This window comes from Phyllopteryx taeniolatus, chromosome 5, assembly GCF_024500385.1.
Source record: "Phyllopteryx taeniolatus isolate TA_2022b chromosome 5, UOR_Ptae_1.2, whole genome shotgun sequence".
NCBI classification, from domain to species: Eukaryota; Metazoa; Chordata; class Actinopteri; order Syngnathiformes; family Syngnathidae; genus Phyllopteryx; species Phyllopteryx taeniolatus.
The window spans coordinates 27,005,256-27,017,710 of NC_084506.1; the positions used below are offsets into that span (position 1 = coordinate 27,005,256).

The window sequence follows — 12,455 nt, forward strand, 5'->3', positions numbered from 1 at the left end:
TATATATATATAAACACACACACACACACACACACATACCGACCGGTGAAGACTGGTTAGCACATCTGCCTCACAGTTCTGAGGACTAGGTTTCAGTTCTGAGGACTAGGTTTCAATCCTGGCCCCGCCTGTGTGGAGTTTGCATGTTCTCCCCGTGGGTTTTCTCCGGGCACTCCGGTTTCCTCCCACGTCCCAAAAACATGCGTGGTAGGTTGATTGAAGACTCTAAATTCCCCTTAAGTGTGAGTGCGAATGGTCGTTTGTTTATATGTGCCCTTCGATTGGCTGGCGACCAGTTCAGGGTGTACCCCGCCTCTCGCCCGAAGATAGCTGGGATAGGCTCCAGCACGCTCGCGACCCTAGTGACGAGAAGCGGTATGGAAAATGGATGGATGGATGGATTAAATTGACCAAATTTGGACATAAGAGGTTTTCACCCGACACCAGCGATACGACACAAACACCTCATTCATTCATCATCTTAAATGACACAGTCCTCAAATAAGATGAACAAGTCTAAGATCTGAAGTCTTGTAGCTCATTCTCATCATTCTCCTCTGGTTCATTGCACCTCAGGGCCGCCACTTGAGCACACTCGGCCTTCCTGGTAAAAGGCTGACGTGTACCAGCCTGAGTCTGATTCCGTGGTGGAATGTTGCCCATACTCTGGGCGGAAGCGGCGTCTTGTTTCCTGCGCGATGTGCTTTGAATTGTGTTGTACAATTTGCAGGATGCCACCAAAGGTTTTCCAATGTCCACCTGTTGGCTTTCTGTGAGGCGCAGCTTGCTCTCCACGTGAGTATAGTGTAGATCCATCCTGATGACCAGTGATTCCTAATAAAGGGCGAGCAAAACAGTCTAACAATGTGTTTTGATCCTCTTTTTGCTTGAATTGTATCACACTGACGGACGGGGGCACACATACTTTAAGCTTTTGAAGACCACACAATCGCAGACTACAGTCTGGGTTATCCGCTTTGCCGAATAGTATGGAGTCCATCTCTTCAAACCTTCCGGGTCCAGAGAATATGTCTTCCATTGGCTAAGAAAGTACGAGATGATTAATTAATTAGAAGATTAATTTGTCAGTAGCATATTATTTCAAAAACTCAGTTCCCAAATATTATGCTTAATCAGCCACTAGATGTCAGTACAGCCCATGAAAGCTTTTCTCACACTGAGCCAAGTGCAATGAAATTTCCTCTTCCTCCTTTGTGTTTATGTGGTTTTGCTGAGGCGGAAAGTGGATGTCGATATATGGGCATGACTTCCTCAGACTTGTGAAAAATGGGCGAGTGGTCATTTTTCTGTTTTCTCATGGAAACTTGACAACTTCTGTGAGCAATGTGGAATTTATAATGCTGATAAGGCTTTGCGTCACACCATGAATAATTGGCTAAAAATGAAAGATGATTTTCTTTTGTTTTTTTTATTACTTAGTTTGTTTCCTGTAAGTTTTTTTTTTTTGTTTAAATCTGAAAGTGACTTAGTAGTCGTGGTTTTAGAGGCGATTTAGCAGCATGTTAATAGTACAGTATTAGGCAGGGGTGGGGGGGGGGGGGGGGGGGTGTGAACAATATTTACAGGTATGCTACTCAGAGTGATGGTGCAGTTGTCCGTTTTTGGGCCTGTGGTCTTTATAACTCCAAAAGTCACCATGACATTCGAGAACAATGCGGAGAAGCTGACTTCCACTTCTACTCCACAAAGGAACATTAGCCGCTTCTTCTTTGGTAGCTCTGAAAACATAAAAACATTCTGGTGATATATTTTTAATAAAGCAGTATTTAGTACTGTAGGTAATCAGAATCATCTTTATTTGCCAAGTATGTCCAAAAAACACACAAGGAATTTGTCTCCGGTAATTGGAGCCGCTCTCGTACGACAACAGACAGTCAATTGACAGAGAACACTTTTGAGACATAAAGACATTAACAAAGGATAAGCCTATGATATTAGAATTACCTTAAGGGTCAAGTATATTTGCAGAAGATATGGGATGTCACAAACAGCTTTCATTCACATAATAGATATGAGCACCACAGAAAAGGGAACCAGTTCAAAATGTCTATGGGGAAGTATTTTCTGAATGTTTTTAAATAGGATATCACATGCTGTAGCGTAGGAGGTGTGAGCAACAAAGTTATCGCTCTGACTCAAGGTGAAATTGAATCAAGGATGGTGATCATATATTTTTTAAATGAAAGCTACAAACATTATGTGACGCACCATTTGCTTGTCGCCAGCAAAAATCTCTCAGGTGGAGCTCCCTTGTGTGGCCGGCGGTCTGAACTGGATCTGCAAGCGACCGAGGTTCCTTTAGGGTGTGTTTAATTTCCACAGCTTGCTTGCCTGTGATCAGAGGGTCTTTGCCTAAATCTGATGTGAAGAGGGGAAACAGGGTCAGTAAGTTCACAATTCATAGGGGTTTTCTTTTTAACCCAGATTTCTGAAAAAGTCCTCACATAATCTGAAAATTGCCCAAACCTGTTTCAAGTTTAACACTCTTTTGAATCAGGTCTGATTTCAAGTTTGACTCGGTGTCCATTGTCATGAAGAGTAACGATGAGGTTAACAATTAATTACTGAACATTTTTGACTCGATTATGTGGAAATGATTGTTGATTAGTAGCATCTTTAAGCAATTGAGGAAATGTAGCATAAACTACTTGCCTGCAACCAACAGAGGCAATGCTGATTCAGTTTCAACTAGTTTACGGATGAAAGAACATCATGCTATGCTAATGTGTTAACTGTAGGAAGAACTACATCCAGTGGCATTATTCTGTTCAGTCCAGGAGGCCAGACCATTCCAAGAGCAATTTTTCCATCCTATTAGAAATAATATTGAAAAAATGACAATCAATTGACTGATCGTTCATTTTCCAGATTCTTGTTCAAAGAAACTCAGTCAAATATCCATCCCCAGTACAGTGTAGGCAGGAAGCAAAAAAGTTTGCAACTAGCAACTGATCATATGTGATCGGTTGAATTTGTTGCCCACAGTAGTGATCTCGCAAAATTACGATTAATCTCTTCCTTTAGCCCAGATCATGGAACAAGCAATAAAGGAATTGGGATTTCTTTGTGATTTGTTCGACAATCTGAAATGTGTACGACGGAAACCTTCATGAGTTGGACTAGCATAGAACAGCAATAACACTAATTTAAGTCAGGAGTCAAATCATGGCTCAGTTGGTCAGTGTCGTGTTAGGCTTACAGTAAATCGTTAGCTTTGGATTCCGGTCACAAGCAATAAACTCTGTGCAATGCAAGTTGGAATTTAAAAACATCATCCAAACTTTAACCACATCATTTCCTGGAATCAACTCCAGCATGTAACTGCCTGAGTTACCTCATAGCTGGGAATGAGGTTTACAAAATTATCATGGGATGCACATGGTTGACTTTGAGGAACTCAAGGAAATTTGCTGAGGTGACTGAGTGGAGGAGACACAACCTTAAGGAGAAATATACACAGAAATGAGGAAGGAAAAAAATAACACATAAAAGCAAGACGAGAATCATTTCAAGTTCATACTTGAAAGTTTATACTCAGCCTCTGGCAGTTTCTATGGTAGAAATCAACCTGGCTATTCCAATACAAGTATAAACAATTTCATTCCAAAATGAGGACATTTACAAAAGGAAAACAGAACTCTTATTGGAAAGAACTTAACATAAAAAACATTACTTCCTCATTATAGAGTCTTACACACCTACAGCTAAATTTTTCATTTGATGCTCGTCAAAAAATAAAATAAAAATACTCTATGGCAGAAGAAATAAAATCATGAAGCAATACAAGCAAGCAGGTTTTAAAGAGTAAGAGTAATATTTTTTTTCTTAGGCTGTCTTTATGCTCTCATTAATATAATCAGTCTGGCCATGATAGGCACAAACCAAATAATAGTATTTTCTCATTTGTGATCATTATTTTGATTTAAAGTATTTTAAACATGTTTACAAGCTGTGGCAACATAGTTAAAAAACCACACTTTAAGCACAGCCTGGTGTCAGCAAGGTGCCCTGTCCAGTCACAGCTGATTTGCAAGTGAACCCGAGAGCGGGAGCAAAGGGACACTGTGGGAGGGGTCCAAAAGGCAGAGCAGCTGTCTTGTGGTCTATAGCGCTCGGGTTTCTTGCTGTTCTCGAGCCGACAGAGTGAATTTCCAGAGAATGAGGTCGCATGTAAAAGGTACTTTCAAAAATTATGTTACCAAAGGCAGACGAGACAGACAAGCACCCTCTCAAGACGCCAATCATTGATGGTAAATGGATTACACTTTAGCGCTTTAACTACACCCTCACAGTGCCCAAAGCACTTTACAGATGCTCACACATTTACCCATTCACGCACACATTCATACACTAATGGAAGGCTGCTGCCATGCAACCAACTGAGCCACAGCCACCCCTGATACTTCTTCTTTTCCCTTTGGCTTCTCCCGTGAGGGGTCGCCACAGCGTGTCATCCTTTTCCATGTAAGCCTGTCTCCTGCATCCTCCTCTCTAACAGCAACTGCCCTCATGTCTTCCCTCACTACATCTATCTACCTTCTCTTTGGTCTTCCTCGAGCTCTCTTGCCTGGCAGCTCCATCCTCACCATCCTTCTACCAATATACTCACTCTCCTCAGGACGTGTCCAAACCATTGAAGTCTTTTCTCTCTCTAACTTTCTCTCCAAAACATCTACCCTTGGCCGTCCCTCTGATGAGCTCATTTCTAATCGTATCCTACCTGGTCACCCCAAGAGAGAACCTCAACATCTTTATTTCTAACACCTCCAGTTCTGCTTCCTGTTATCTCTTCAGTGCCACTGTCTCTAATGCGTACATCATGACTGGCCTCACCACTGTCTTAAAACTGGGCAACAGCACACTTTTCCTCCATTCCTCAGGCATCTTCTCACCCGCTAGAATTCTGTTGAACAACCCGGTCAAAAACTCCACAGCCACCTCTCCTTCCATACCTCCACAGGTATGTCATCATGACTAACTGCCTTTCCATGTTTCATCCTCTTTAATGCCTTTCTAACTTCCCCCCTTACTAATCATTGCTACTTCCTGGTCCACCACACTTGCCTCTTCTACTCTCTTTCTCTGACTTTCCTCATTCAACAACTCCTCAAAGTATTCTTTGGATCTATCCAGCACACTACTGGCACACATTTCCATCTCTATCCTTGATCACCCTAACCTGCTGCAATCCTTCCCATCTCTATCCCTCTGTCTGGCCAACATGTATAGGTCTTTTTATCCTTATTTAGTGTCCAACTTGGCATACATGTCATCATATGCCTCGTTTGGCCTTTGTCACCTCTACCTTCGCCTTACGTCGTGCCTCCATGTATTCCTTTCTTGTCTCCTCAGTCCTATCAGTGTCCCACTTCTTTTTAGCTAACCTCTTTCCTTGTATGGTTTCCTGTACTTTGATGTTCCACCACCAAGTCTCCTTCTCCTCTTTTCTACCAGAAGATACACTAAGTACTCTCCTGCCTGTCTTGCTGATCACATTGGCTGTTGTGGTCCAATCTTCTCCTCCTGTCTACCGAGGGCCTGTCTCACCTCTTCTCAAAAAGACGCACAACACTCTTCCTTTCTCAGCTTCCACCACATGGTTCTCTGCTCTGCCTTTGTCTCCTCCCCACCACCAGAGTCATCTTACTCACCACCATCCTATGCTGTCTAGCCACACTCTCTCCTACCACTACCTTCGAGTCAGTAACCTCCTTCAGATTACATCATCTGCACAAGATGTAATCCACCTGCACACGTCTACCTCTGCTCTTGTAGGTCACCCTATGTTCCTGCCTCTTCTGGAAGAAAGAGTTCACTACAGCCATTTCCATCATTTTTGCAGTCTACCACCATCTGTCCCTCCAAGTTCCTTTCCTGGATGCCAAACTTCCCAGCACTTCTTCATCACCCCTGTTTCCTTCACCAACATGTCCATTACAATCTGCACCAATCATAACTCTATCTAGTCTATCTGTCTAGGATATTCAGAACTACGTTGACTTGCTCCTGACAGAATTTCTCTTTCACCTCTAGGTCACATCCTACTTGTGGGGCATAGCCACTAATCACATTATACATAATACCCTCAATTTCAAGTTTCAGCCTCATCACTCGATGTGACACTCATTTCACCTCCAAGACATTATTAGCTTACTCTTCCTTTAAACTAACCCCTAACTCCATTTATCTTCCCATCTACACCATAGTGAAATAATTTGAACCCTGCTCCTAAACTTCTAGCCTTACTGCCTTTCCACCTGGTCTCCTGGACACACAATATATCAACCTTTCTCCTTATCATCATGCCAACCAACTCCCGAGCTTTTTCTATCATAGTCCCAACATTCAAAGTCCCCATATTCAGTTCTAGGCTCTGTGCTTTCCTCTTCTTCTCTGCCTAAGAACCCGCTTTCCACCTCTCCTTCATATTCGACCCACAGAAGCTGAATTTCCACCGGCGCCCTGTAGGGTAACGGTTCCAGTGGCGGACGTTGTTAACGACCGATCTGGAATTCTTTAGATGAAGGCTCATATTTGTTTGGCAAAGTTTTAAGTCGGATGCTCTTCCTGATGCAACCCTCTGCATTTATCCGAGTTTGCGACCGGCCTACAGTTTGCACTGGCTTGTGCCCCCCATAGACCTGCATTACAGCCACCCCTGATACTGATAATTGATATTTTTATAATCCATCCATCCATTTTCTGAGGCACTTCTCCTCACTAGGGTCGCGGGCGTGCTGGAGCCTATCCCAGCTATCATTGGGCAGGAGGCAGGGTACACCCTGAACTGGTTGCCAGCCAATCGCAGGGCACATATAAACAAACAACCATTTGCACTCACATTCACACCTAGGGGGCAATTTAGAGTTGTCAATGAACCTACTATTTTTATAATTTAATTTATAATTGTTATAATCACAGGTCTTGAACGGAAACGCACGAAAATGAGGTGACGGTGATTATGAAACCTGTCTTTAGTCCTGCCGACGCTCCAGGAAGATAACAAGTGTTTCCTTTAAGATCTATTTACCATGCATCAAAAAAAATAAAAAAATACGGTGGATGTGAAAGTCATTTTTCAGAGCATTTGCTTTCTTTGACATACTCACCCTCCGACACCCTCTCTAAGACATGCGTGACTTTCTCCGCCTGAAGGATGTGCTTGTTCAAGTATTTGGTGAAGATTCCTGTACTTTTTCCTCCATCCTGGACTTCAAAAGCCTCAGCATCTTCACACCTGGATGGATGCGTTCATAATATGTGCCGTAATGTTTTTAGTATTCAAAACAAGATTGGCCAATAATAATAAGATCGTCGTGAGTTGTTTTTTGTGATGAAATATTTCAACTTAAAAATGTACATACGTGCCATAACCATACACGGTATTCCCCTTAGGCTGCAGCGGCATGATGGCTGATGGTATGGACTTCTGGTTGTACCTTTTAAGAAAAGTACAATGTTTAGATCAGGCATGGGGAATCTACACTGGGCCATACACAGTCCATCATGCAACTCTCGAAACAAATACAACCTCAGAGGAACTGTTACAGAAAAACTACAAATATTCAATCCACAGATGCTTATAATATATAGTAATAAAAACAATTTGAAAGTTGAACAATTTTTTCAGAAATTTAATCCCAACCTCCTCACATTTAAATAATGTACTTTTTAATAAAAACAGAAATCAGTCTAGTTTACCATTTGCGGCAGGTATCCAGTAGGATAACACTCAGCGCCGTTTGTCGTTGCTGCATGCTTAGCATGACCCGTTGCACACACACACAGTTTTCAGTTTGGTAGGGTTGTGGAGCATCCACAGGCACCAAGTAATTTCTCCCAGCACGCTCAAACCCATGGCCCGCGTAGTAGAAAAGCCCTGTAAAGGATGATGAAATATAGATTGCTCAATTTCAGCGCTGTGAACATGTGCTTGATATGAAGAGACTGGAGCATGCAGAAAAGTGAGACTGAGGTAAACAAATGCCTATCATCTCTGCTGAATGCTACGTTCCAAATTCATTAAATGTAAGGTTTTGAAACTGATATGAGAATGGCATGCAACACCATAAATAGGCAGTACTTCTTCCTGTGATCAATACTTATTTCTACGAAGACACACGTTAACCATAACGTGTTAGGTTTCAGATTACAGTACAGCCTGTTTATTATATAGGTACATTAAGCCCTGCTATTTGCGGGGTATAAGGACCGAGCCCTGCTGCGAATAGCGAAAAGCCGCGAGTAACTCCAAAAATGTTTATGATGAAAATAATCCCAAAACATTCATTCATTCTCTCTTGCTTATCCGGAGTCGGGTCGTAGGGGGCAGCCCAGACTTCCCTCTCCCCGGGGACTTTGTTCAGCTCTACCGGGGGGATCCCGAGGTGTCCCCAGGCCAGCCGGGAAACATAGTCTCCCCAGCGTGTCCTTGGGCCTCCTCCCAGTGGGACACGCCCTGAACACCTCACCAGGGAGGCTAGTATCTGTGATCTTGTTCTTTCAGTCACAACCCACAGCTCGTGACCATAATGTAGGTGAGGGTATGAATGTAGATCAACCAGTAAATCGAGAGCTTCGCCTTTTAGCTCAGCTTCACCATGACAGACCGATGCAGAATCTGCATCACTGCACCGATCTGCCAGTCAATCTCCCGCTCCACTCTTCTCTCACTCGTAAAAAAAAAAAAAAAAAAAAAAAATAGGCGAATTTGTGAATAACAAACTGTGAATATGCAGGGCTTCACTGTTGTCTTCCCCAACTTAAATGTTCCAGAATCAGATACTGATTTGATTGAGTTATAATAGGATACTGATTCTTACCATAAACTCCTTTGTCTAGGAGGTGAAAAAACTTATCCACAGCAGCCAGCATCTCCACCTTGGTGAGATCCAGCAAGGACACCACTCGGAATTCCAGCTGCTGCAGGAGGTTGGCGAGCTCATGTACATCCATCATGGGAGCCATTAATGCAGGGTGGTAGGAGTAATTCAAGTTGCCAATAAGTAAGGCAACTTTGTCAACGGCTGAAACGGATCAAAATAGATTTAGATTTATTTATTCTAAAAATAAAAAGCATATATTGTTCCCCTTTAATAATAACAACACAGTGGGTTGAAAATGTAATTTTCCCCAAATGTACCTTTGGTTGCTGATAGAGGAAGTCGATCATTTGACACTAAATGGAAACAACAGAAAATGTGACTCAGCATTTTTTTCAACAACAGTGAATATGATGTCGTCAAGAAGGATTGCAGAAGGTGTTGCAATCTATCTGTGATGTACACTTCATTCCGCAAAAAAACAGCAAAAAGAAGAAACAATGCTAGCAATTTCACTTTACATTGGTCTGCAGATCAGACATACCATTTAGATTCTAACAACTTCCTTTTTATTCCGTAGAAATGGGGGAAGTACCTTAAGCACAATGGAAACTAAAATGCTGAGTTTCAATTCAGTTGGATGGCAGGAATGTGAAGTAAAGGTCTCTTTTTAGTATTTCACGGAAAACTAAGCAAGTTCAGAGAATAGTACAGCAAAGATTGTTTATTTGGGGGATGATAAGTTACGTCTGACTTACCAACGTGAACTTCGACGGGCTCGCTCCATATCTCTTGCAGCACATTAGAAACTGAGCACAAGTATGCTCCTTTGTGTTCGGCTTCAGCATGATCAATCTACACGTAACACAATAGCTCATTAACTGGCCTGCATGTGAGATGCAAAGCTCCACTACACATCAAACATCAGGCTACATATTAACCAACCTTTCGGAATGAATAACAAGGTTAGCGAGGTGTGCGTGACTCATATTGGCACTTGCCAAACATCCTTCCTTACCTGCAGCGTGTCAGTAGTGTTTTTTAACAGTAGATGTCCATTTCTGTACCACTGGTAGCGTGGAGCAGGGTTGCCAAAGGCAGCGCAGCGAAGAGTAAATTTGGCACCGAGTTGGACTGTCTGGGGTTTTGGGTTGATAGCAATGTGGGGCTCCCCCTGCCACTGCAGCGGCAAACCTGACATTGTTGGGAAAAGAAGGAAGCCCACAAGAGTATTATTAAAACACCCATGAGACAATCCTAATGATGTGCAAAACAACAGAAATCAAGCATGCTGTGGATCAACATAGATTATGTGGCCATTCATACCTGATGCATCGATGTCCAGCACCTTCACTTTCACCCAGTCACTGAACACCCAGTTGGAAAAGATATCATTCACCCGGCACACATAACATTGCGTTTTAACGGCATCAATGAGCAGATCTTCCTGAGTTCCGCCATACACCTTTAAGAACAAAACAAAAAAAACACATCTATTTTGATACTGAAACTAAGGATTCACATGTCCATCACTGGGGCAGATGCAAAATGAATCCCGATACACTGCCAATCAAGATCCGATACGATTTGACAGAATTTCATACACACAGTATGATGCAGTGGGCCATTAGCCTCGTATTCTTAAGGATCCCACAAAAGTGCCATATTAGAACAGAATATGTAACAGAAGACCTGCAAAGTGGGAGGGTGTTAGGGTGTTCCCCAAAAAAATATTCAAAATCTGAATATGTGAATGACTCCATGTCTTGGTAAATCAAATTAAATAAGTGAAAAAATGGCATTCATCAAAATCCCAACAACCCATTCAAACAGATCTTGATTTTATAACCGCTATTACAGATACTGATTTAAATTTGTTGGAATTTTAGCTGCACTGAAGAACAAGATTGATAATTAGTGTCCGTTATTTTCTTCACCCTAAAATAAACATTTTACACATCTCGTTCAAATTTGGGATCATTTGAGCGAGAATAGCGATGTTATTAGACTATGAAATGAGGTCATTTTTTGTTCAGACACTATTTATTTGTCAGACAGTGACACACATGACAGGAGATATTAGTTTCAAGTGTCAAACTTCACACCTCTGGAGCGCTGTTCCGGAATTCCCTTATGCACAGAGCCCATCCTGCCTCTGTTAAAACTCTGACACGACCTTAGAAGGCAGACAATTACCCTTTGTTATGTTTTCCACCTTTTATCGATGGTGCTGTTTGGTATAAATAAAAAAAAGGCATAGAGAAGGTTTACACCTCACACATTTAATAGAATGTAAAATAAAAAAAAAATAAAAAAAATAGAATAACCTGATATGTTTTCATCCTTGGTATTTAGGACACAAAAGATATTATGTTAAAAAATTATTATTACAACACCTGTTATTCACAACTAAAAGAGTTGTTTAGTTGAGAGTAACATATATTTATATATACCTCGTTGATATCACCATCACCATCATCACCATCAGAGAACCACTGATACTTGAGGACGCCTGCAGCCTCAGCGCGGACGCTCAGGGTCACCTTGTAGTTCACAGGTACGCACACAGAGACAGGTTGGCGCTCTATGACAATGGCTGAAACAAGGCAAGAAATTCTCACTCATTCATCTTCATGGACAACGTGTGCAAAGTCATCGGTGCCGATTACAGAGCGACAACACACCTCCGATCATTATATGACGGCGCTGGAACCACTCGTCAGCGCATTTCCTTCTTTTTATCGGTGATATGTTCCCTTTAGATGCGGCATTTACTGGAATAAAATGAGTCAGTGTGGACAAATGCGCTTGAAGTAGTCATCGAAGGCAGAAAAACAAGAAATGAACGTTAAGGAAAGAACACAAGATTCAGCAATCCGTGCACTTTGTTTTAGCTGCAAAGACGACCTGTTAAGATTTAAAAAAACAACAAAAAAAAATCACTTTTTTTTTTTTTTTTATATAATAATAGCAAATATAATGGTGATTGGGTGCATACCTGCCATCAGCGTTGTACCAGTAGCTGCCAGAGACTGGTTCTGTTAACACGGCTTCATAACTTAAATCTTTGCAAATAAACCCTGCCCTCTTTCCCGGAATACGACTATACCGTAAAGATACAAATAAAAACGCAGCCAATAGAATATAAAGCCGCTTGTTTGGGATCCGTCGATGTTAAACGTTCGTTTTAAGCTTAAGCGACTTGTGTGCAGAAATTATAAATGTAGTTGTACAGTCAAATAAGCCAACGTATTAAATTGCGTCTACAGGAAAAAGCATAAGGAGCCGTATGTTTTTATATTACGGTAATAAGCAATCCCATTCATTTCCAGGCGCTCTTCAAACACCAATCAAGGATGAGCAGTAAAACTGTAAATTTGCGTGTGCTTGTTGACCCGGAGATTTAAAAAATGATGCCAGATTGCTCAATTGATAAAAGTGCGTCCCGGGTTCAGCCTTTCAGTACAGTAATGGGTTTAAAATGAAACCGTAACACCAGCCAATGCCTTTCAATGACTTGTGCTCAAAACTCAACATGTATGGTTGCACTGGGAGTAATGTTTGTTTGTCCCATTGATGTGACATTTGAGCTGTATTATATGTTTTGCAACA

General features: G+C 41.8%; 1 protein-coding gene across 1 annotated transcript; it reads right to left on the reverse strand.

The window, feature by feature from the left end:
- Positions 1 to 465: 465 nt before the first annotated feature.
- malt3 (MALT paracaspase 3) lies at positions 466 to 11,911 on the reverse strand. The gene is made up of 15 exons (XM_061774312.1): positions 11,842 to 11,911; positions 11,528 to 11,617; positions 11,297 to 11,439; positions 10,170 to 10,308; positions 9,862 to 10,037; positions 9,602 to 9,698; positions 9,164 to 9,199; positions 8,844 to 9,047; positions 7,723 to 7,900; positions 7,386 to 7,460; positions 7,131 to 7,258; positions 2,230 to 2,379; positions 1,585 to 1,739; positions 926 to 1,042; positions 466 to 834 (listed from the first exon to the last, which is right to left on the reverse strand). Exons 1-15 carry the CDS (start codon positions 11,846 to 11,848, stop codon positions 517 to 519), a joined length of 2,013 nt encoding a protein of 670 aa, XP_061630296.1. The 5' UTR covers positions 11,849 to 11,911; the 3' UTR covers positions 466 to 516.
- Between the last annotated feature and the right edge of the window lie 544 nt (positions 11,912 to 12,455).